The sequence below is a fragment of the Hyla sarda genome, chromosome 6 (assembly GCF_029499605.1).
Source record: "Hyla sarda isolate aHylSar1 chromosome 6, aHylSar1.hap1, whole genome shotgun sequence".
NCBI lineage: Eukaryota > Metazoa > Chordata > Amphibia > Anura > Hylidae > Hyla > Hyla sarda.
In genome coordinates this window covers 258001094-258028161 of record NC_079194.1, presented here as the reverse complement: position 1 = coordinate 258028161, position 27068 = coordinate 258001094, and the positions used below count along the sequence as shown (strand labels likewise).

Below are 27068 nucleotides of genomic sequence, written 5' to 3'. Positions count from 1 at the left end.
TATTTGGAATATCCATTTTCCTTACAATTAGAGAGCTTCAAAGTTAGAAAAATGCTAAATTTTCAACATTTTCATGAAATTTTGGGATTTTTCACCAAAAAAGGATGCAATTAACGCCGAAAATTTACCACCAAAATAAAGTAGAATATGTCACGAAAAAACAATCTCAGAATCAGAATATTCGGTAAAAGTGTTTTCGCGTTATTAATTTGTAAAGTGACGGTGGTCAGAATTGCGAAAAAGGGCTCAGTCCTTAAGGTGAAAAAGGGGCTGCGTCCTTAACCCCTTAAGGACGCAGGACGTAAATGTACGTCCTGGTGAGGTGGTACTTAACGCACCAGGATGTACATTTACGTCCTAAGCATAACCGCGGGCATCGGAGCGTGTCATGCGCGGCTGATCCCGGCTGCTGATCGCAGCCAGGGACCCGCCGGCAATGGCCGACGCCCGCAATCTCGCGGGCGTCCGCCATTAACCCCTCAGGTGCCGGGATCAATACAGATCCCGGCATCTGCGGCAGTTCGCGATTTAAATGAACGATCGGATCACCCGCAGCGCTGCTGCGGGGATCCGATCATTCATAACGCCGCACGGAGGTCCCCTCACCTTCCTCCGAGCGGCTCCCGGCGTCTCCTGCTCTGGTCTGTGATCGAGCAGACCAGAGCAGGAGATGACCGAAAACACTGATCTGTTCTATGTCCTATACATAGAACAGATCAGTATTAGCAATCATGGTATTGCTATGAATAGTCCCCTATGGGGACTATTCAAGTGTAAAAAATAAAATGTAAAAAAATGTAAAAGTTAAAGTAAAAAAAAAAGTGAAAAATCCCCTCCCCCAATAAAAAAGTAAAACGTCCGTTTTTTCCAATTTTACCCCCAAAAAGCGTAAAAAACATTTTTTATAGACATATTTGGTATCGCCGCGTGCGTAAATGTCCGAACTATTAAAATAAAATGTTAATGATCCCGGCGAACGGTGAACGGCGTGAGCGAAAAAAAATTAAAAAAGTCCAAAATTCCTACTTTTTTAATACATTTTATTTAAAAAAAAATTATAAAAAATGTATTAAGTTTTTTATATGCAAATGTGGTATCAAAAAAAAGTACAGATCATGGTGCAAAAAATGAGCCCCCATACCGCCACTTATACGGAAAAATAAAAAAGTTAGAGGTCATCAAAATAAAGGGATTATAAACGTACTAATTTGGTTAAAAAGTTTGTGATTTTTTTTAAGCGCAACAATAATATAAAAGTATATAATAATGGGTATCATTTTAATCGTATTGACCCTCAGAATAAAGAACACATGTCATTTTTACCATAAATTGTACGGCGTGAAAACAAAACCTTCCAAAATTTGCAAAATTGCGTTTTTCGTTTTAATTTCCCCACAAAAATAGTGTTTTTTGGTTGCGCCATACATTTTATGATATAATGAGTGATGTCATTACAAAGGACAACTGGTCGCGCAAAAAACAAGCCCTCATACTAGTCTGTGGATGAAAATATAAAAGAGTTATGATTTTTAGAAGGCGAGGAGGAAAAAATGAAAACGTAAAAATTAAATTGTCTGAGTCCTTAAGGCCAAAATGGGCTGAGTCCTTAAGGGGTTAAGGGGTTAAGGACCAGGCCAATTTTCACATTTGCACTTTAGTTTTTTCCTCCTCCCCTTCTAAAAATCATAACGCTTTTGAATTTTGCACCTACAGACCCATATAAGCTTGTTTTTTGCATCACCAATTGTATTTTGCAATGACATCAATCATTTCATAACAAAATCTACAGCAAAAACAAAAATAAATTATTTCTTGGGTAAAACTGAAAAAAAAAAAAACGTGCCACTTTGTAAATTCTGTGGGCATCCGTTTCTACGCAGTGCACTTTTCTTTAGAAATTACACCTTATCTTTATTCTGTAGGTCCTTATGGTTAAAATGGTTTTATTTTATATTACTACTTAAAAAGAAATAAATAAAAAATTATATATATTTCTACATGCACCAATATTAGTATGCTTAAAATTGTCCTTTTTATTAATTTTATATGGTATATGAAGTGACAAAAAAATTAGCAATTTTGGACATTGGTAATTTTTTTTTTTTTTTAAGTGTACACCATCGACTGTGCGGTTTAACTAACCTTTTATTTTAATAGTTCGGACATTTACAAAGATGTCCCGATCAGCTCCCACGTTTAGACGCCGCAATCTTTGATAGCGGCCTCTAAAGGGTTAATACTAGGCATCGGCCTGATCGGTGATGTCTGCTGATAGCAACCGGGACCCACTGGGTATGAAGTATGCTCTGCTCGTGAGCATGCTTGAAAGTGCGGGAGCGGGACCAGGGCATAGAGGTACACGATTCACGACGCATGGGCCTACCTGTACGCCCTTCTTCCACATGTACAGTATTCTGCGCATATTTGATGCACAGGAATTCAAGCTGTGTTCAGTTTACATTGAAAATCCTGAGCATCAAATCTGCACAGAATACTGTACATGTGAATAGACCATTAAGGAGTTTAACAGTTTTTCCCTGCATTTTGGCGTTTTTTCAGGCGTTTTTACCTTTGTGTGGAATGTGCCGTTTTCGGCCCCTTTTGTGTTTTTTATTTATTTATTTATTTTTTTGTTTTTTTACAATATAGTTGTGTACAAAAAAAAAAAAAAGATGCAGTAGGGATGTAAAAATGCATTTAACTAAATGTTTATTTTTTAGAACAAAATTGTAATACATTTTTTTTTTATAAAGTGTGTGTTTAACTTTTTTTTCTCACATTTTTTATGTAGTACTACTACTCCCAGCATGGAAAAAGACTGTTCCATGCTGGGAGTAGTAGTACCTGTACAATAGACATATCGCCCTGGGTGTCAGTCTGATACCCGATGCGATCGTCCATTATATAGCAGAGAAGCGGCTCTATACACCGCTCGCACCTCTGCTCTGTACTCTGAGTGATGTTCTATTCATATTTTCCGCCCAGAGCTGTGATTGGTTGGATGGTTTCAGCCAATCACAGCTCTGAGGAAAAGATGAATGAATGAGTGGCCGGCCTGGAGTACAGTGCAGAGCAGGGATGCGAGCGATGTATACAGCCGCTCCATCTCTGCTATAGACAGGACGATCACATCGCATGTCAGTAGTGACACCTGCTGTGATGTGTCCTTTAGCAGGCACTACTACTCCCAACATGGAGCACACTCTGCTCCATGCTGGGAGCTGTAGTACCTGCATTAATAGACAGATCGCAGTGAGTGTAACTTCGGACACCCGCTGCGACCTGTCTATTAATGCAGGTACTACAGCTCCCAGCATGGAGCAGAGTGTACTCCATGTTAGGAGTAGTAGTACTTGTAGTTAAAGGGGTACTCCGGTGCTTACACATCTTATCCACTATCCAAAGGATAGGGGATAAGATGCCTGATCGCGGGAGTCCCGCCGCTGGGGAACCCTGTGATCTTGCACGCGGCACCCCGTTTGTAATCAGTCTCCGGAGCATGTTCGCTTCGGGACGGATTACCGACGACAACAGGGTGGGCGGCGTGTGACGTCACGCCCCCGCCCCCGTGTGATGTCACGCTCCACCCCTCAGGGAGGGATAGGATGTCTAAGCAGCGGAGTACCCCTTTAAGGAAAGATCACTGCGGGTATCTCTCCAGACACCCGCTGTGATGCTCCTGTATAATGTATGGATGCGGCGGCCGCTCTCCAAAGGTCCCCTGCACGATATATATATATATATATATATATATATATATATATATATATATATATATATATATATATATATATATATATATATATACATATATATATACATATATATATACATATATATATATATATATATATATATATATATATATATATACATATATATATACATATATATATACATATATATATACATATATATATATATATATATATATACATATACATATATATATATGCAGATAAGGTCAGGCTGCTCACCACTCTCGCGTTTGCTGCGCTATCTCGTGCTACGGACACCGGTACCTGCCTAAGCGTGTGAATAAAGCCATTGACAAGTTTTACCTGCATCTTCCCGAGTGCCGGACGTTTTCTTTTCTATATCTATCTATCTATCTATCTATCTATCTATATATACACACACATTCTGATTTCTCACAGAGAGCTGTGATTGGCTGGAACCATCTGACCAATCACAGCTCTGCGGGAAATATGAATAGGTGTATATATACGTCAGTGCAGGGGACCAGAGAAGAGCGGCCGCCGCATCTATACATTATACAAGAGGATCGCAACAGGCGATCTGTCAATCAGTACAGGTAACTACTACTCCCATCAAAGTGTGTTCCATGCTGGGAGAAGTAGTACTACCTAAAAAATGTAAAAAAAAAAAAAAAAAAAAAAAGTGAAAAACACACACACACACACACACACACACACACACTACATTTTTATTATTGTCGGCTACATTTTTAGCGCTTTACCCGCCCACATAAATTGATCCCTGTTTAAAAATGAATAAACATTTCGTAATAAAGATACATTATACATCACTACTGTATCTTTTTTATTAATTTTTTTTATGGTACCCTACGAAATTTTTATAAAAAAGGTATCTCCATAATTTTTTTGGATCGCTAAAGTCCAAAAAAGAATAAAAAACCAACATGGCGTTTTTCTTAGCGTTTTCGCTCTCCCATAGACTTCTATGGGATGAAAACGCCACGATTTCAGGGCAAAAAACGCCAAACTAGGTTTTTGCAGGTGTTTTGAAAATCCAGCCTCTGAGCCCGAAATTGCTGAAAAACGCCAAAAGGATAAAAAAAAACGCCAAACTGAAAAACGCCAAGTGAATCTGGCATTTTGCAGTTTACCATTGACTTGCAGCTAACATCTGGACGCGGGAAAATTGGCGTTTTTGCAAAAGAAAACCTCAGTGAAGTTCCAGCCTTACAGTAAGCAGAAATGAAGCAAGCTGTAGCGCACATAACGGATAAAATACCTCTTTAACATCCTGAGGGTTCTTCTTTGATATAAACTGTTGAAAAATGGAAAAATAAATGTATAGTCAGACACAAACACAGAAAACAGCAGATAAAGCCTAAAGTTATCGTACAGACTCTGCTGCATTGCAGGGAATGGTTAGATGGCGGACACCATCGCTGACTTCACTCTTTAGGGTGCATACACACCGGAAGGTTTAGAAGAAAGTTTCCTGCTGCCAGTTTGAGCCATGGTGGATTTTCTATGGTAGATTATCTGCAGCAGAAAAGTCATAGCAAAGGGAAACTCTACCTGTGTGAACGTACCCATACAGAGATCTTTCCATTTCAAAATGTTGTGATCTCAAAAGGTTGTCAGGAGAATAACCTCTAGGACAGTGGTCTCCAACCTGCGGACCTCCAGATGTTGGAAAACTACAACACCCAGCATGCCCGGACAGCCGTTGGCTGTCCGGGCATGCTGGGAGTTGTAGTTTTGCAACATCTGGAGGTCCGCAGGTTGGAGACCACTGCTCTAGGATATTTGCTTATCCCTTACACAGCAGCATTTGAAATCACCCGCAGTGCGGGGAAAATCTGCGGGCCTTCATTCTAAAGACTGGTGTGGTGTGCTATGCTACTACATACATTGGTGGGAAACCCTTTTAAAGGGGTATGCCGCCCCTAGACATCTTATCCCTTATCCTTTGGATAGGGGATAAGATGTTTTATCGCGGGGGTCCTGCTGCTGGGGACCCCCGCGATCTCCCTGCAGCCCTTGAGGCTCCTGACGTCACGACCACGCCCCCTCAATGCAAGTCTATAGGAGGGGAAAGTACCCCTTTAAATTCCCTCCAATGTGTATGCCGGCACTGTGGCAAGCGGTGTAGATGCTGGATGTAGACCCCTGCTGATCTCATACTGAGGACAGGTCATCAATAAAAGTCTCAGACACTGCTTTAATAGTAGACTTCAATAGAAAACCATGGTAATAGTAACCATCTAATGGGAGACACTAGAACAAAGAAAATGCTTTCTTGTACGGAAATAACTAAACACACAATTGTCTATGCTTTTGGTTGTCTATCCTCACCAGCATACTGGCCGAGAAGAGGTTAATACGGTCATGTGTTTGTCATCTCCCTGTATTGTGATCCTCAGTGACTGCTCATGTGAGACCATCAAAGCTATTTCTCCTCCAGGCAGAAACTCTTCTCACACTTCGGAATTGTGCTGAATTGAGTGAATTGTGCTGCTGAGCATATACCTTGGGGGCCATTAATGCTGGACTATAGTAACATAGTTCATAAGGTTGAAAACAGACCAGAGTCCATCAAGTTCAACCTATATCCCTAATGAGTCCGTACTGAGTTGATCCAGAGGAAGGCAAAAAAAAAAAAAAACCTCATACTAGAGGTAAAAATTCCTTCCCGACTCCAAGTCCCTATAAATCTAGTATACATAACCAGCAATGTTATTATTCTCCAAAAATGCATCCAGACCTCTTTTGAATTATTTTACAGAGTTCACCATGACCACCTCCTCAGGCAGAGAATTCCACAGTCTCACTGCTCTTACAGTAAAGAACCCCCGTCTGTGCTGGTGTAGAAACCTTCTTTCTTCTACACGTAGAGGATGCCCCGTTGTTATAGATACAGTCCTGGATATAAATAGATCATGGGAGAGATCTCTGTACTGTCCCCTGATATATTTATACATAGTTATTAGGTCTCCCCTAAGCCTTCTTTTTTCTAAACTAAATAACCCTAATTCTGATAATCTTTCTGGGTACTGTAGTTCTCCCATTCCCCGTATTACTCTGGTTGAACCCTCTCCAGCTCCACTATATCTTTCTTGTACACTGGTGCCCAGTACTGTACACAGTATTCCATGTGTGGTCTGACTAGTGATTTGTACAGCGGTAGAATTATTTCCTTGTCGTGGGCATCTATGCCCCTATTGATGCACCCCATGATTTTATTAGCCTTGGCAGCAGCTGCCCGACACTGGTCACTACAGCTAAATTTACTATTAACTAAGACCCCTAAGTCCTTTTCTGTCAGTCGTCCCATTTAATACATAATCCCAGCCCAGATTTTTCTTCCCCATGTGCATTACCTTACATTTGTCAGTGTTGAACCTCATCTGCCACTTCCCAGCCCAAGCCTCCAACCTATCCAGATCCATTTGTAACAGTGCCTTGTCCTCTGTAGTGTTTACCGCTTTACAGAGTTTAGTATCATCTGAAAAGATTGCTACTTTACTCTTCAACCCCTCTACAAGGTCATTAATAAATATATTAAGTATGTTTTCTGTATTGTATTTTTTACTCTTAATTGTTTTGTGACGGGCGATAGTAACAAGAGAATTAGTGCATGCACTTTTTCTCCCGTTCATTCGCCCATCAAAAAACAACGTCCATTATTAATAACGGGTTAAAACAGCTGTTAGAAAAATCCCATAGACTATAATGGTATTTTCTAATGGCCGGAACTTGTTTCACAGTGTGAACGCAGCCTTAGCCTAAGGGCACCAGTAGCAGTAACATTTATCACATGTGAACTGCACAAAGATATGTTTTTTGGCTACAATTCAACAATGTGCTCTTCTGTCCATCATATCGAGCTTTGACTTTCAACCACATTTACTTCTGTCCGCAGATGTTCTGCCAATTTTTGCATACTGAGACCTCAACACACCCATCAACTCAGCAACTGGGGTCACAAATGCCCTTATCAGGGACACACCAACAATCTACGTGACTAAGACTTTTGGCCGCTGTACAGATGTAAATGCCAGGTGCCTCTAGTGGTTTCCAAACTACAACTCCCAGCTGGCACGACGTTGTAGTTTTGCAACATCTGGAGGCACTCTGGTTGGGAAATGCTGCCTCAGAGGCAGGGAGCGGTCACCAGCTGGGAGTCCTAATGCCAACACCAGAATTATAGTGATCAGACCCAGTATATTCTATATCTGCCCCCTCCCTCCATCTTTGTATATCAGTGTTCCCCAACCTGTGGCTTTACAGCTGTGGAAAAACTACAACTCCCAACATGTTCTGGCATCTAAAGCATGACTGGAGTTGTAGTTATGCAGCAGATGGATAGCCACAGGTTGGGGAACACTGCTTTGGTACATGGTTCTCCAAACCGTGGACCTCCAGCTGTTGCAAAATTACAACTCTCTGCATGCCACTGGCTGTCCAGGAATGCTGGGAGATGTAGTTTTGCAACAGCTGGAGACCACTACTTCAAATGATATTTCCTGGATAATGGCTATTGACATAACACCCAATCCAGGGTGCTCTCTATCCATGGAGCACTATGGGAGGTGGTATACACTTACTTCAGCAGTGACCTTGTATTCTGTATACCCCTTGGGATTAGTCCGGGTCTCGGTCACGTGATACCTCCGATCATACTGATCCCGGACAGCACGGGACATTATTATAGGAGCGATGTTGCTGTCACTTCTGCCCCTTTAAGAAAGCAAAGCCTCACGTGACGTGAACGCGCATGCGCGACGCCTGCACAGTGCCAGCCAGCGCTTACGTATCAAGGGGTATTTGCTCGCAAGGCGGAAGTTTGCCTCTGCCATCCAACGGAGTGTGCGCATGCGTATTACTTATTCCAAGGCAAAGTGAAAACAAAAACAAACAAAAAAAAATTTCAGGCCGTCCCATTGTTGTATATGACGGGCGGCATACAGTTATTGTCAGGATAAGTATCAGTTTCACGCCTAGCTTTGGACATGGGTGTGGCTTGTTTATGGTTGGGGGCGGGTTTGAGCGTGAAAAGCAGAATTCCCATACAGGCAATAAAAACAAAGGCTATAATGCTGTGTGACGTCACATCTGACATCCACCTTTTTGTAGCTGAATGCTTTAACTCAGTGCATTGGTTCCCAACGAGGGTGCCTCCAGCTGTTGCAAAACTACAGCTCCCACCATGCCCAGACAGCAGAAGGCTGTCCGGGCATGCTGGGAGTTGTAGTTTTGCAACAGCTGGAGGCACCCTGGTTGGGAAACAATGACTCAGTGTTTCCAACCAAAGGCTATCCGGGCATGCTGGAAGTTGTAGTTTTGGGAAACATTGCATTGATTTAAAGGGGTACTCCACTGGAAAACATTGGAAAGTTAAACAGATTTGTAAATTACTTCTATTAAAAAATCTTAATCCTTCCAGTACTTATCAGCTGCTCTATGATCCACAGGAAGTTCTTTTCTTTTTTAATTTCCTTTCTGTCCAGCCACAGTGCTCTCTGCTGACACATCTGTCCATATCAGGGACTGTCCAGAGCAGGAGAGGTTTGCTATGGGGATTTGCTTCTACTCCTAAAATGGACAGAGGTGTCAGCAGAGAGCACAGTGGTCAGACAGAAAGGAAATTAAAAAAGAAAAGAACTTCCTGTGGAGGATATAACAGCTGATAAGTACTGGAAGGATTAAGATTTTTAAATGGAAGTAATTTACAAATCTGTTTAACTTTCCGGCACTAGTTGATTTAGACAAAAAGTGTTTTCCAGTGGAGTACCCCTTTAATTAAACTAATTTCTATGAAGTCATCTGCATATAATATTAATTTTTGCATATATATCCTTTATATATGCACTGCAATTCATACTATGAATTTTGGTTAATATTTTATTTATTTATATGCATTCCCAATATGCTGGACAAATGGACGTCACTTATTCTAACGCCCAGGAAAGCGTCGGGCACCAAGTAGCCCTATGGGATGGGACAAATTGGTGTCCTTAAGGCTATGAACATCTGTCATATATCGAACGGCCTATTTTTCCCCCTCAAGAACATTTTCTATGTGTGCATGTAGCGCCCTTATCTAATTTCCTTTCTCACACATCATTAAACAAACCAGGGTCTGATCCCATGAGCACAGAACATGCTGGGGGTTGTAGTTTTACAACATCTGATTGGAGTTATTAGTACGGGCCAGGTACAGGTCACCTTGGGCACTGCAAATGTTTTGGACTACATCTCTCATGACATAGCATCATAGGGGATGTAGTCCAAAACATCTGCAGTGCCCAAGGTTACCTACTAGAGATGAGCGAACTTACAGTAAATTCGATTCGTCACGAATTTCTTGGCTCGGCAGTTGATGACTTATCCTGCATAAATTAGTTCAGCTTTCAGGTGCTCCCGTGGGCTGGAAAAGGTGGATACAGTCCTAGGAGACTCTTTCATAGGAATGTATCCACCTTTTCCAGCCCACTGGAGCACCTGAAGACTGAACTAATTTACGCAGGATAAGTCATCAACTGCCGAGCCGAGAAGTTTGTGACAAATCGAATTTACTGTAAGTTTGCTCATCTCTATTACCTACCCGTATTTTTCATCAGATGCTCCGGCATATAAGACGCACCTAATTTTATAGGATAAAAATCTAAAAAATAAATATTCTGAACCCAATACAATGTAAATTATAGGACAGTGCTCTTCAACCTGCGGACCTTCAGATGTTGCAAAACTACAACTCCCAGCATGTCCGGACAGCCGTTGGCTGTCCGGGCATGCTGGGAGTTGTAGTATTGCAACATCTGGAGGCCCGCAGGTTGAAGACCACTGGTATAGGAGGTAATACTCACGTGTCCCCGCCGCTCCGGACCCGTCACCGCTGCCCTGGAAGTCGCCCTCCATCGCTGTCGCCGCGTCCCCGGGGTGTCCCCGTCGCTCCGGAACGTCTCTGCTGCCCGGTATCCTCGCTCTCCGTCGCCGTCATGACGTCGCTACGCACGCCGCTCCTATTGGATGACGGGACGGCGTGCGCGACGACGTGATGACGACGAAGGAGAGCGCCAGCCATGCAGGGGATCCCGGCATGGAGCAGACACCGAGGAGGCAGGTAAGGTCCCTCCCGGTGTCCTGTAAGCTGTTTGGGATGCCGCGATTTCACCGCGGCGGTCCCGAACATCCCGACTGAACAGCTGGGTTAGTGTTATTTTCGCTTCAGACGCGAAATATCGGTTTTTATCGGTACAACTTTTGTGTATGACTTTTTATGACTTTGTTTTTTTATGACTTATGAATTTACACTGTTCAATGTAGGGAATAATTAAAGGGGTACTCCGGTGAAATTTTTTTTTTTTTTAATCAACTCTTGCCAGAAACTTAACCCCTTAAGGACATAGGGCATATCCATACGCCCCCGTTTCCAAGTCCTTAAGGACCGAGGGCGTATGGATACGCCCTGAGCATTTCCGGCCCCCACCGCTAGCCGGAGGGGAGCCGGAGCCGGATGCCTGCTGAAATCGTTCAGCAGGCATCCCGGCATATCGCCCAGGGGGGGTCATTATGTCCCCCCATGTCGGCGATTGCCGCAGATCGCTGGACAATTCAGTCCAGCGATCTGCGGCGGAGTCCGGGTCAATCGGGTCTCCAGTGACCCGATGACCCGGAATTACTGGCTGTTCGGGGCCGTCGGAGACAGCCAGAGCCTGCAGGGGTGAGGTGGCACTGGTGCCACCTCACGATCGCCCTGATTCGTCGGCCGGATTACCGGCCGACCAATCAGGGCGCCTGCTGCGGGTGTCACTCCCGCAACCCGCTCCGCCCCTCTTCCGGAGGACGTGAGCGGGTGCGGGAAGACGACCCCCGGTGCTGGGGACCCCGATCCCCGGCGTCCCTGTTGGGATCGGGGCCCCAGGAGCAGCGGCGGCGGAGACGACGAGGGACTGACCTGTGCGGCGAGGATCGTTGGAGGTGAGTGACAGCCTCCTGCTGTTGCTTAGCAACAGCTCCCAGCATGCAACAAGGGAATGCTGGGAGCTGTAGTTATGCAACAGCAGGAGGCAGACCACCACAACTCCCAGCATGCCCTTATGGGCATGCTGGGACTTGTAGTTTTGCAACAGCTGGAGGCACATTCTTTCTATGGAAAAGTGTACCTTCAGCTGTTGTGTAACTACAACTCCCAGCTTGCACAAACAGCTCAAGTGCATGCTGGGAGTTGTAGTGGTGCATCTGGTGGTTGCATAACTACAACTCCCAGCATGCCCGTTGGCTGTCGGTGACTGCTGAGAGTTGTAGTTTTGCAACAGCTGAAGGCACACTGAGTTAAGTAGTAAACCAGTGTGTCTCCAGCTGTTGCATAACTACAATCCCCAGCATCCCCAGCCAATGTAGTATGCCTCCGGCTGTTGCATAACTACAAGACCCAGCATGCCCTTCCGCTGTCCGTACATGCTGGGGGTTGTAGCTTTTGCAACAGCTGAAGGCACACTGGTTGCAAAACACTGAGTTTGTTACCAAACTCGGTGTTTCACAACCTGTGTGTCTCCAGCTGTTGCAAAACTACAACTCCCAGCATGCACTGATAGACCGTACATGCTGGGAGTTGTAGTTTTGCAACAGCTGGATGTTCCCCCCCCCCCCCCCCCAATGTGAATGTACAGGGTACACTCACATGGGCGGAGGATTACAGTAAGTATCTGGCTGCAAGTTTGAGCTGCAGCAAATTTTCTGCCGCTGCTCAAACTGCCAGCGAGAAACTACTGTGAACCCCCGCCCGTGCGACTGTACCCTAAAAACACTACACTACACTAACACAAAATAAAAGAAAAAGTTAAAAACACTACATATATACATACCCCTACACAGCCCCCCTCCCCAATAAAAATGAAAAACGTCTGGTACGCCACTGTTTCCAGAACGGAGCCTCCAGCTGTTGCAAAACAACTACTCCCAGTATTGCCAGATAGCCACTGACTGTCCAGGCATGCTGGGAGTTTTACAACAGCTGGAGGCACCCTGTTTGGGAATCACTGGCGTAGAATACCGCAATGTCCACCCCTATGCAAGTCCCTAATTTAGGCCTCAAATGCGCATGGCGCTCACACTTTGGAGCCCTGTCGTATTTCAAGGCAACAGTTTAGGGACACATATGGGGTATCGCCGTACTCGGGAGAAATTGGGCTTCAAATTTTGGCGGATATTTTCTGCTATTACCCTTTTTAAAAATGTAAAATTTTTGGGAAAACAGGCATTTTAGGTAAAAAAAATTTTTTTTTTTACATATACAAAAGTCATGAAACACCTGTGGGGTATAAAGGTTCACTTAACCCCTTGTTACGTTCCCCGAGGGGTCTAGTTTCCAAAATGGTATGCCATGTGTGTATTTTTGCTGTCCTGGCACCATAGGGGCTTCCTAAATGCGGCATGCCCCCATAGCAAAATTTGCTTTCAAAAAGCCAAATATGACTCCTTCTCTTCTGAGACCTGTAGTGCGCTAGCAGAGCACTTTTCACCCCCATATGGGGTGTTTTCTGAATCGGGAGAAATTGGGCTTCAAATTTTGGGGGGTATTTTCTGCTATTACACTTTTAAAAAATGTAAAATTTTTGGGAAATCAAGCATTTTAGCTAAAAAAAAAAATATTTTTTTTACATATGCAAAAGTCGTGAATCACCTGTAGGGTATTAAGGTTCACTTTACCCCTTGTTACGTTCCCTGAGGGGTCTAGTTTCCAAAATGGTATGCCATGTGTTTTTTTTTTTTGCTGTCCTGGCACCATAGGGGCTTCCTAAATGCGGCATGCCCCCCAAAAACCATTTGTCGCTCCTTCCCTTCTGAGCCCTCTACTGCGCCCGCCGAACAATTAACATAGACATATGAGGTATGTGCTTACTCGAGAGAAATTGGGTTTCAAATACAAGTAAAAATTTTCTCCTTTTTACCCCTTGCAAAAATTCAAAAATTGGGTCTACAAGAACATGCGAGTGTAAAAAATGAAGATTTTGAATTTTCTCCTTCACTTTGCTGCTATTCCTGTGAAACACCTAAAGGGTTAATACACTTACTGAATGTCATTTTGAATACTTTTGGGGGTGCAGTTTTTATAATGGGGTCATTTGTGGGGTATTTCTAATATGAAGACCCTTCAAATCCACTTCAAACCTGAACTGGTCCATGAAAAATAGCGAGTTTGAAAATTTTGTGAAAAATTTCAAAATTGCTGCTGAACTTTGAAGCCCTCTGATGTCTTCCAAAAGTAAAAACTCATAAATTTTATGATGCAAACATAAAGTAGACATATTGTATATGTGAACCAAAAAAAAATTTATTTTGAATATCCATTTTCCTTACAAGCAGAGAGCTTCAAAGTTAGAAAAATGCAAAATTTTCATTTTTTTCATAAAATTTTGGGATTTTTCACCAAGAAAGGATGCAAGTTACCATAAAATTTTACCACTAAGTTAAAGTAGAATATGTCACGAAAAAACAATCTCGGAATCAGAATGATAACTAAAAGCATTCCAGAGTTACTAATGTTTAAAGTGACAGTGGTCAGAATTGCAAAAAACGCTCCGGTCCTTAAGGTGAAAAAGGGCTCGGTCCTTAAGGGGTTAAAGAGATTTGTAAATTACTTCTATAAAAAAAAAAATCTTAATCCTTCCAGTACTTATCAGCTTCTGTATACTACAGAGGAAGTTGTATAGTTTGTTTTTCTGACATGGACAGATGGGTCAGCAGAGAGTACTGTGGTCAGACAGAAAAGAACACCGCAACTTCCTCTGTAGTATACAGCAGCTGATAAGTACTGGAAGGATTAAGATTTTTTAATAGAAGTAATTTACAAATCTGTTTTACATTCTGGCACCAGTTGATTTAAAAAAAAAAAAATGTTTTCCACTGGAGTACCCCTTTAACATTATATTTTGATAGTTCTGACATTTACGCACGTGCTGTTACCAAATATGTTTATACATTTTTTTTTTTTTTTTTTACACATTTTGGGGTAAAATGGGAAAAAGGGGCCATTTAAATTGAGTACATTTTTTTTAAACTTTTTTTTTTAATACTTTTTATGTCCTCACAGGGGACAAATTTTTGCAATCTTTAGATTGCAGATACTGATCAGTGCTATGCATAGGCCTAAATTAACCTTATTTGTGGGAGGGGCCCAGCCTTTATATTTGTACCTCAGACACTGCCTTTCATGTCATCACATGGGCTTTCGGCAGTAACCTGCTACTTCGGCTTCCAGTCTCTGACTCCTCTTCACTCCATGGTGTCCGGGGTGGTAAGTGCACAGTTTGCTCTGCAGACATGCGATTTAGACTTCCACCACTGTAGCGGCTGGTCAGAGGAGTGTACAGTGATCCCTCAACTTACAATGGCCTCAACATACAATAGTTTCAACATACAATGTTTTTTTCTGGACCATCGTAACTTGAAACCAGACTCAACATACAATATACGGGCAGTCCAGATCTGTGAAATGTGTCACAACTGGAGGAACTGACCAATCAGAATGAGCACTTTACCGGTAAATCACCTCTATTACTGAAGTGCCTGCACTGACTGGCTGTCTGGTAGCGCCCCCTACAGTACAGGGAGGAACTACAAGTTCTGTACTACTCCTTACCTGTGCCAGGATAAGCTGCTCCTTTGGACACCACGTAAGGGTGGCTCCATTTAGGACACTGTGTACTGTATAGGACCCGGAAGAAGCTCCTGTCCTCTACATAAACCATTGTTTCCCAACCAGGGTGCCTCCAGCTGTTGCAAAACTACAACTCCCAGCATGCCCAGACAGCCAACAGCTGTCCGGGCATGCTGGAAGTTGTAGTTTAGCAAGAGCTGGAGGCTCCCTGGTTGGGAAACTCTGACATAGACAGTGATTTACAGCCCCCAGCTGATCTTTCTTACTTTAATATGTAAGGACTTGCTTTATCTATATTAGTTATCTACTTATTTTTCTTTAATCCTCACTTTTTCCTATTTTTAGATGACATTTTGGGGGCTTCAGAACCAATCACAAGGTTTCCATAGAGCTATGGTCTCAACATACAATGGTTTCAACATACAATGGTCGTCCTGGAACCGCTTAATATTGTAACTTGAGGGACCACTGTATTAGGCGGCATTTCCTCTGCTCTCAGCTGTGGTGTGGGCACCTGGTGTATGTGCTCTACCACCTCCAGTACGATGCCTGCTGTGACAGAAGAGGTCGCCAGTACAACATCCGGCGGCTGGTATCTAGAGGCATTCTTGTTCTGTCTGTTACCACAGTATCTATGGAGAGTGTGTAGTTATCTATGAATGGGATTAGTGTCTATACTTGTCATATAAGTCCATAACTTATCTGTGATTGGGGCATATTACCAGCAATGAGCAGTAAATCTAGATTTTCCTAGCTTGTGACGGAAAATATTAGTTATATGAAGACAGGAGGCGAGTATCTTATGCATTAATCTTTCTTTATTAATGCCCATAGCAGAATTTTTATAACTTCTTTTTAATAAAATTCAAACAAAAAAAACTACAACTCCCAGCAGTCCTAGCAATGCTGTAAGCCACGCTTAGGCTGGTGGCCCCTATATAATGGACTGCCTCAGGATGATCCTCCTCTTTCTTGATGCGATGAACTCAGCAACACTGGAACACGATAGCCATCCGGAGCACCGTACCGCCACTGGAGTCTTCGGCCAGCCGGCCCGCACTCCCCGACTCCAAGTCTGGAACCTCACCAACAATTCTATCCCAACGGGGATTGCATCGGAGGGACGTCATCCCAACAGGGGATGAAGAAAACCGAAAAGCTGCACGAACAGGTCAATCACCAACATGGACACGTCGTCGATTTTCAGTAACCTGAGGAGAGACAAAGACATCCGTCACAGGTTTGGGTCGGGAGGGAAGATACTCGCCTCCTGTCTTCATATAACTAATATTTTCCGTCACAAGCTAGGAAAATCTAGATTTATATATCAGACAGGAGGCTCCTATCTTATGCAAGTTCAAAGCTAACAGTCAAGAATGATACATCAATACATAAGATATGTAAGCTGTTATAAGACCGACATGGAAATATGTTCCTCCGGTCGGAAGTAGAAATGGCGAAAAGTGGTCTCAGAAGACCAATCCGCAGCCATTAACAGGTCGGAAAGGGAGCCCCCTGAAGAGACTACCTTAGTAGCCATCGCTCCCCTGGTGGAATGAGCACCAAACAGGGAAACGTCTATACCAGCCAGAGCCATGGCGGAACGCACCCAACGTGCCAACGTGGCTGACGAAACCGGGAGGTGCAGCTTAACGTACGAAACGAAAAGTTGGGAGGAATGCAAGGAGCGCAAGGCGGCAGTCTGCGATTCGTACGCCTGTAGGCAACGGACAACACAGAGCCGCGGATGATCTGGAAAAAACGGGTAAAAGACCGAGTGAATACCAGTCTTAGTCCTACGGACCACTGAAAAACTAACTCCCTGAGGCGAAAATTGTCACCTAGAAACGTCCAGGGCCCTTACGTCTGACACCCTCTTGACTGAAACTAAACACAAGAGCACCGTCAGTTTAAAGGACAACAGTTTCAGGGAAAGATCGATGTTGTCTTCCCAGGTGGAAAACATATCAAGCACCCTGGAAAAATCCCAGGTTGATTGGTATCTGGGCCGCGGGGGTCGTTGAAACTTCACGCCTCTCAACAGTCTACACACCAACGGGTGTTTTCCAACCGGTAAGGAATCCACCGGGCAGTGATAGGCTGAGATAGCCAACCGATAGACATTAATAGAGCTATATGACTTGCCGGATTCGAACGAATCAGCCAAGTAATTCACCACTACTGGCACAGGTGCCTGTACGGGATCAACCTGTCGTTGATCACACCAACGCACCCAGAGTCTCCAGGCTGATCGATATGCCGATCTAGTCCCGGGGGCCCAGGCCAAGGCGAGGAGGTCCCTAGCTGACTTTGAAAGGTCGCTATCTGCATCTGGGATCCCGAAACCAACCACGCCAGGAGAGGCAGGTTGCCCTCCATAATTAGAGGGTGAAGACCCTTGGTCGGGTTGGTGAGCAGCTGTGGAAAGTGGGGAAGCAATCTGGGGTAATCCACGACATTCCCAGAAGGAGGGGAAACCACGGTTGTGTCGGCCACCATGGGGTGATCAGCACCACCGTCGCATTCGAGTTCGTTATCTGTAAGAGGACCCTGGGAATCAACCGAAAGGGGGGAAACGCATAATGCGTGCCCCTCGGCCATATCTGGCGGAAAGCGTCCACCGCGTGCGCCTCCGGGTCCGGCCTCCAGCTGAAAAAGTGAGGCAGTTGGCGATTGAGGCGAGAGGCGAATAGATCCAGGTGGAACGGACCCCATAGTTGCCTCAACTGAAGAAAAACGGAACGATTCAGCCGCCAATCGCTGGAATCGAGCAGATAGCGGGAATTCCAGTCGGCAACCATATTGGAGACCCCCGGAATATACTCCGCAATTGGGATTATTTCGCGGGCTAGGCAGAAGTGCCAGAAGTCTTTCGCGACGTTCGCCAGGACCCTGGATTTGGTGCCCCCTAAGCGGTTGACGTATTGCACCGCTGCCACATTGTCCATGCGCAGTAATACACAGCAATTGGACGCGTGTGGTATGAGACTCCTGACGGCGAAAAACGCCGCTAAGAGTTCCAGTGCATTGATGTGAAGAGTAGCTTCGGAAGCGGACCATGTCCCTCCTGTGGAGGAGCCTCCGCATCGGGCACCCCAACCCCGTCGACTCGCGTCCGACTCGATGATAACGTCCGGACTGGAATTGAAAATGGTCTTGCCGTTCCATTCGACGGCATGACGAAGCCACCATCGCAATTCCTCGGTGGTCTCCGGACAGAGGGGTATCTCGTCTGCATATCTGAGACCCTGCCTCAGATGCATGATCTTGAGCCTCTGCAGGGCCCTGTAGTGAAGCGGGGCCGGGAAGATAGCCTGGATAGAGGCCGCTAGGAGACCCACCAGTCGTGCTAGCGCACGCAAGGATAAATAACCCTTTCGTAGCACCGCCCTGATTTCTTTGCGGATCAGGGTGAGTTTTGACCTGGGGAGACGGAGGACGGCCTGATTGGTGTCCACCAGAAATCCTAAGAACTCCATCTCCTGGGCTGGGATGAGAATAGACTTCTCTAGGTTGATTAGGAATCCCAGCCCTTGTAACAATGACATCGTCCATGTCATATGGAGATATGCTTGAGGTTTGGAATAAGCCATGATGAGTAGATCGTCTAGATAGATGATCAGACGAACACCTCGGCTTCTCAAGGACGCCACCACGGGTTTCATGAGTTTGGTGAAACACCACGGGGCGGAGGATAGTCCGAATGGAAGGGAAGTAAACTGCCACATTCGGTCCCTCCAGAGGAATCGAAGTAGGTGTTGTGATTCCCCGTGGATCGGGACGGTGAGGTAGGCGTCCTTCAAGTCTATTTTCACAAGCCAGTCCCCCGGCTGCAGAAGGTCCAGAAGGAAATGAATGCCTTCCATCTTGAAATGTCGATACTTGACATGTTGGTTCAAGTCCCGGAGGTTGATCACGGGACGATAACCGCCCCCTTTTTTCTTTACTAAAAAGAGGTTGCTTACGAAGCCCGGAGAGGACGGGTCCACCTCCATGACCGCCTGCTTGGCTTGGAGTTCTTGTAACTCTTTGTCTATGAGGGCAACGTTTTGGTTTGCGAATCGGATAGGGGGAGGGATAACATTTAGAACCGGTAGCGACTGGAGGTCTGTGAGAAATCCCGCTACTGTGTGTAGAATCCATGCGTCTGCCGTAATCGCAGACCAGGCGTGGATAAAATACCTCAGGCGCCCCCCCACAGGGATATGAGCAAGGGGAGTGAAAGGTGTACTCACCAGTAGGAGGTCTGGATCGAGGGTAACCACGTCCGCCGCGGCCACGCCAGGGTCTGCCCCTGGGTGGAAAGAAGGGCGCTGGTTGCGCCACGGGCATAGGGTAGGATGGAGCCTGAGAGTACTGGAACTGAGAAGGGGTTCTTCCCTGTGGCCTATATGGGGGGGTGCGGCCGGCAGATCAGCCTCCACCTCTGCCGGCCTTAGGGAAAACCTTATTGGTCCCCGATTTTTTCAAAGACGTTTGGGCTTTGTCTAAGCTTGTGAAAAGCCCAACGAACTTGTTGATGTCCTTTATTAAGGAATCCCCAAACAGCATTCCGTCTGCTGACGGGCCAGGCTCAGATTCTGCCAGGTGGGACAATTGGGGATCCAGGCGCATCAATATTGATCGGCGCCTCTCTATAGAGCAAGTAGTGTTAGCGCTGCCAGCTAGGCAGACCGCTCTCTGTGCCCAACCTCGCAGCTGTTGGAGATCCACAGGCTGATCAGATGCAGCTGCTTGCTCTGATAAATTTAGAATTTTCGTGAGGGGACCCATTAGGTCCAGAATACGGTCCTGGATAGATTTAAAGGACCTCTCAATCCCTTTTTTAGGGAATTTCCCTGATTTTAACAGGTATTTAGTGAGAATTGGGTCTACCTCTGGGGTAGCTACTGCCTTTCTAGGGATGAAGGGCCTAGGGCACTCAGCTCTCAATTTGTTTCGGCTAGTCCTATCCAGGGACTTACGTGCCCACGACTCTACGTATTTAGATACGTGAGGCAACGGTGTCCATTCACCAGAACGGGGATGAGAGATGCCGTCTGGGTGGAAAAATGGTTCGCCTAGGGCATCTAGGAGGACCTCGCCCTGCGTTGCAGGGTTGGCGTCTGTGTCGATCGCCGTGTCCCCAGCATTGTCATGAAAAGATTCAGACTCGGAATGATCCGATTCGTTGGAAGTATCCGAGTCCTCATCTGAGGTATCAACAAATGAGTCGGGTTTGGCCCGTCTAGAGGATCTATGCCCCTTCACATGTATCTCCCTGGGGCCCAGGGGTCGAGTGGTGTCTGAGGGATGCTGGGGTTGGTAGCTCGTGGTTGGAGCTGCCTGGAGCATATTGTTGTCTTCCCCTGCCGGGGAGTCATGTGCCGCCTGGGAATGTTTGCGTTTATGGGACGCTTTCCCTTTCTTAATAGGCGGTTCGCCACCTTGTGAAGGTAGCGGTAAAAAAGTCACTGGCTGTTGGGCTTTAGTGATCACAGTGACTGAGGCCAGAGCTGCTTGGACAGATTGATTAATGAGGTCCTGAATCTGGCTTGCACTCATAAATTGTGCTGAGTCTGTAGAGAATACCTCCCCTCTGAGGGGGGTAGCAGTAGGTTCCTCAGCCATGGATGTAAGAGAAGGGGTTAAGAAATAGAGTATATACATCACCTGCTAAGGGTGAGGTAAGTAGCTGAAGATCTCTTTTCCAGTAGGAGAAGGACCAATGAAAGGAGTAGGTCTAAATATATATAACTCTCTATCTATGGGGATAGCACTAAGTAGGAGAGTGGAATAAATTCCCTCTCTACACTGCTTACAGGCTCCGTCCTCTACGCCGTCCGCGCTGTAACTGGCGCAGCGGCGTGAGGGGAAACCGATAAGCTCCGACTCCCAGGGATGAAGTCTCGCGAGACTACGTCCCCTGGAGCCGATTGGACGCCGCAGGAACGCCCGCTGAATACGTCAGCAGGAGCGAAGGGGAAGAAGGAGGAGGAGGACCCGCCCCCCGCCCGCGCGCGCGAAGAGAGCGCGGGAAGAAGATAATGAGAAGGAAGAAAGGCGCAAAGGTAAAATGGTGCAGAGGATAGGAAAGAAAGAAGGGGGGGGGGAGGGGAGGAGAAGGAAAGGGAAACAGAGAAAGGAATGCGGCGATACCTGAACCGGAGGGTCGGCTCCGGCACCTGGTATAACCCCAACACAGGAAAAAGGGGGGAAAAAGGTCTACTATAGAAAGTAATGGAGAAAATGTAAAGCGAGGTATATATATATCTGAAAGAGGTACCTTAGGGTATCTGCACAGAATATGAAGTAAATATGAAGTAAATATAACGTTATACAATAAAAACCATATGAGAACTTATCTGTATGTATGCTGCTATGAGCAGAAAGAAAGAGGAGGATCATCCTGAGGCAGTCCATTATATAGGGGCCACCAGCCTAGGCGTGGCTTACAGCATTGCTAGGACTGCTGGGAGTTGTAGTTTTTTTTGTTTGAATTTTATTAAAAAGAAGTTATAAAATTTCTGCTATGGGCATTAATAAAGAAAGATTAATGCATAAGATAGGAGCCTCCTGTCTGATATATAATTAATATTGGCAGTAAGAAGGAGGGATATTGTCATATACATTATGGCAATATTTATGCAAGAGAATTTTATCACTGCAACATACAGTGACCCCTTGACCTACGATAGCCCCGACATACCATCATTTCAACATGCGATGGCCTTTCACAGGCCATCACATGTTGAAGGCAGCATCAACATACGATGGTTTTTTATGTCAAGGCTATCGCATAAACGGCTATCCGGCAGTGCAGACTGCTTCAGCTACCGCCAGATAGCTGTTTACGGTGCCCCGTGTGGTCCGCTGACGATCACTTACCTGTCCTCGGGGCTCTGGCGCGTCCTCTTTGGGATCCCCTGCATCGTTGGCGCTCTCCATCGTCGTCATCACTGCGCACACCGTCCCGTCATCCAATAGGAGCGGCAAGCGTAACACCTTAATGGCGGCGACGGAGCGCGCGGATGCAAGGGAAGCAGAGGCCTTGCCGGAGCGCCGGGGACACCTAGGGGATGCGGTGACAGCGATGGACGGCGACATCCAGGGCAGCGATGACGAGCGGTGACGGTCCGGAGCGGCGGGGACAGGTGAGTACAACTTCCTCTAACAGTGGTCTTCAACCTGCGGACCTCCAGATGTTGCAAAACTACAACACCCAGCATGCCCGGACAGCCATCGGCTGTCCGGGCATGCTGGGTGTTGTAGTTTTGCAACATCTGGAGGTCCGCAGGTTGTAGACCACTGTCCTATACTTTACATTGCACGGATCCCTCAACATGTAATGGTTTCAACAAACGATGGTCCGTTTGGAACGGATTACCAGCGTATGTTGAGGGACCACTGTATATGTATAAATATATCACTACCTTGATGCATCATGTAACGGTTTTGTAGATTCTTCATTAATTTCATCTTGTCTAAAACTCATTAACTGTAAGTATTAAGTGGTTACTTGGTTTGTTGTACGTTTTAGCAGATACACATTATGAGGCAGGTAGCCTCTTCTGCCCACATATGCCTCCATGATACTTTCTCGCTTAAAAATACATTCAACGGTACATTTCATGGTATCTGTTGTTTTTTCTACCCATGTTAGTCATCTCTGTTAGGAGTCACGTAACTTAAAAAGGCACGGTCATTACGAAAAACTTTATATTTTGTAGTACTACTGATGACTTTTTTGAAATATACATTTATTTAAAAAAAAAGTCAATATTACAAAAAAAAATCAAAAATGAAAATAGCCGCCACTAGGGGTCATCTATCTTTATGCAGACGGACTACTCTGTATTTTGCAGCATACTGAATACCGTCACCGGCCATAAAGCATGTTGGTATCCAGTATAGGAGATCACTGCTGCACCACTACAGCCTTCAGCTGTTCCTCACCTACAACTCCCATGATGTACAATCTTTGTAAAACTGTGTGTTAGAGCTGTGTAGTCTCCAGCTGTGTGCCTCCAGCTCTTGCAAAACTACAGACAAAGGATGTGTGGGCATGCTGGGAGTTGTAGTTTTGCAACAGCTAAAGGCAACACTGCTCGAACACAGTGCTTTATAAACACTGCAGCTCCAGCTGTTGCAAAACTACAACTCCTAGCATACTTGAACAGCCAAAGCTTTCAGACTCCTGAATGACAAAGAAGCTGATCAGACATTCAGGAGTCTGTGAAAGCTGAATAACACACATAGTAACAGCTATGTTGATTAGCATCCAGCTTTACTAGGAACAGATATAAAACGTATGCATAAAAACTACTGTGCAGTGATTTGCAGACTGCCAGGCTGCTCCCAGACTCCGAGCAGATGAGTCATCACAGTGAGGGAGAGAGATGGACCCCCCCCCTATATATATATAGGGATATATACTGAGTACTGATATACTAAGTAACATATCACTTTTTTTTTTTGCACTGACAGGTACGCTTTATGAGGGCATTCAAGGCATTGGATGCTTATTGTCACCACAGTTATCTTATGACCGAATTCATGTTAAAATTATCGGTCCCTGTATATTTGCTATTTGTTAGGTCATTGTCTTACAGATCTACGCCCTCAACTCATTAGCTGGAGTAAGTATGAGGCCGGTTTTATATGCTGTTATGTCATTGTACGTTTGTCCTTGTTAGAGGCTACTTGCCAGAGCAATCCACGATGCCCCATGTCATCTTGTTACCCTGTGTTCTTGGCATTGTACTAATGTCAGGGTATGTTACGCTCCTTTCTCCAGTAGGTAGGCTCTGGAGCTTCGTTCAGTATTTTTGTCAATCTTTGGGTAGATAATGATTTCCATTTGTTCCTATAGTCTATTTTAGCAGTTATGTCAGGTCACAATTTGATACCTTATCCTCTTTCTCTTGTCCAGGGTTCGTGTTCTAAGTTGTTCTCCTTCTTTAGTATTTTTATTGGTCAACCAGAAGCAGATTACTTGTCAATCCACAAGTCTCTTCTAGGTCCATAATATGGTAGTACCACTCACATCTGGTTCCCATTGCCCTTGTTAGAGGCAGATTGCTGTGTCAATCCACATAGCCTCATGTTTTTGGCACCAGCTTTGTTCGGGTTACCTCTTGTATATCATTAGTCTTTCTCCAAAATGGAAATGGGTTGGTTGTGCAGTGCAAATAGGTCATGTTTATTTTCTGTGATAACGTCCGATTACATCTCATTTTTCTGAGAGAGAGAGAGAACGCCTCTTTGCCACGTACCCCTTGTCTTCAAATCATGTACATTGGGGGAGATTTATCAAAACCTGTCCAGAGGAAATGTTGCTGAGTTTCCCATAGCAACCAATCAGATCGCTTCTTTCATTTTGGAAAAGGCCTCTGAAAAATGAAAGAAGCGATCTGATTGGTTGCTATGAGCAACTCAACAACTTTTCCTCTGGAAAGGTTTTGAAAAATCTCCCCCATTGTCTTTAAGAACATGGACCATCCCAAAAATGACCACGGAACTTCACCATCAGGGTATTTTTTCCTGGCTTAGGCGAGGAAAGCTAAACAGTCATATTTGCTGTATTCCTATACTGCATCCAGTAGCCACGGGCATGCCCCCATGGACGCTATTAATAACTCTCTGTGGACGCTATCATCGTTGATAGATTGTCCATCTCAATGTGAGACATTTAAGATAGGTTGATGGTGGTCAAATCTCTTAGGCCCACACTGCTACCATGGCAAGCCTGAGTGTTGATATTGTTGCCACTGTCATCAGACCAGGCCGGGTGTATCTTTGGCCCCAGCAGTGCTGATCCCAGGATATTAGTTTAGCCTTTCTTCTAATATCCTCCCTGGATGTTCTTGACAACAAAGCCTTTTCATGTGGTGAAGTATCAGTAATTGTAAAGCATAGTTTGAACAGGAAACTTAATAGATCATAGTTTGTTAGAGTGATGTGATTTGAGCTGTAAGCCCAAAATGGAGGAACTAGACCAGTATCTTTATAAACTTGTAGATTTTGGTTACTAGTATGAAGGTTTTTCTTTCAATTGTTACTTTTTTTTTTACTTGTTGAATTCCCCCAGATTCACACATTCTTCACCATTTTTTGAGGTCTACCCAATTGTTGTGCAGCAAACACTTGGGGCACTCTTGGTCAGGTCATACGGTGATAATTGTGACAAATAATATGGCTACATCAGGCAAAGTCTATAAAGGTAGGTCCAAGTCCTTGTTGGTCAGGTCATACGGTGATAATTGTGACAGATAATATGGCTACACCAGGCAAAGTCTATAAAAGGTAGGTCCAAGTCCTTGTTGGTCAGGTCATACGGTGATAATTGTGACAGATAATATGGCTACATCAGGCAAAGTCTATAAAGGTAGGTCCAAGTCCTTGTTGGTCAGGTCATACGGTGATAATTGTGACAGATAATATGGCTACATCAGACAAAGTCTATAAAGGTAGGTCCAAAACCTTGTTGGTCAGGTCATACGGTGATAATTGTGACAGATAATATGGCTACATCAAGGAAAGTCTATAAAGGTAGGTCCAAGTCCTTGTGGGTCAGGTCATACGGTGATAATTGTGACAGATAATATGGCTACATCAGACAAAGTCTATAAAGGTAGGTCCAAGTCCTTGTTGGTCAGGTCATACGGTGATAATTGTGACAGATAATATGGCTACATCAGACAAAGTCTATAAAGGTAGGTCCAAGTCCTTGTTGGTCAGGTCATACGGTGATAATTGTGACAGATAATATGGCTACATCAAGGAAAGTCTATAAAGGTAGGTCCAAGTCCTTGTTGGTCAGGTCATACGGTGATAATTGTGACAGATAATATGGCTACATCAGGCAAAGTCTATAAAGGTAGGTCCAAGTCCTTGTTGGTCAGGTCATACGGTGATAATTGTGACAGATAATATGGCTACATCAGGCAAAGTCTATAAAGGTAGGTCCAAGTCCTTGTTGGTCAGGTCATACGGTGATAATTGTGACAGATAATATGGCTACATCAGACAAAGTCTATAAAGGTAGGTCCAAGTCCTTGTTGGTCAGGTCATACGGTGATAATTGTGACAGATAATATGGCTACATCAAGGAAAGTCTATAAAGGTAGGTCCAAGTCCTTGTTGGTCAGGTCATACGGTGATAATTGTGACAGATAATATGGCTACATCAGGCAAAGTCTATAAAGGTAGGTCCAAGTCCTTGTTGGTCAGGTCATACGGTGATAATTGTGACAGATAATACTGCTACATCAGACAAAGTCTATAAAGGTAGGTCCAAGTCCTTGTTGGTCAGGTCATGAATGTAATGTACATTTTGTTTGCTTTGCTAACTCAAATTCATAGCTGCGGAACTTAAGCAAATATCATATGGGCCCAGATTTATCAAGCTGTGTGAGAGAAACATGGAGAGATTTTCCCACAGCAGCCAATCACAGCTCAGCTTTCACTTTACCTCAGCTTGTTGGCTGAGCTGTGATTGGTTGCTGTGGGAAAATCACTCCATTTTTCTTTCACACAGCTTGATAAATCTGGGCCATGATGTTAGACATATTGGCCCAGATTTATCAAACTGTGTGAGAGTAAAAGTGGAGTGATTTTCCCACAGCAACCAATCACAGCTCAGCTTTCACTTTACCTCAGCTCGTTAGCTGAGCTGTGATTGGTTGCTGTGGGGACATCCCTCAATT

General features: G+C 44.8%; 1 protein-coding gene across 1 annotated transcript in view; it reads right to left on the bottom strand.

Moving 5' to 3' along the window:
* SNX15 (sorting nexin 15) overlaps nt 1-8537 on the bottom strand; it is a 28453-nt gene extending 19916 nt beyond the window's left edge. The window contains exons 1-2 of the mRNA XM_056527065.1: nt 8324-8537; nt 4999-5034 (exon numbers count right to left, since the gene is read on the bottom strand). Coding sequence (XP_056383040.1) covers nt 4999-5034; nt 8324-8422 — 135 coding nt within the window. The 5' untranslated portion in view covers nt 8423-8537. The remainder of the gene's footprint in view (nt 1-4998; nt 5035-8323) is intronic.
* Nucleotides 8538-27068: the final 18531 nt, after the last annotated feature.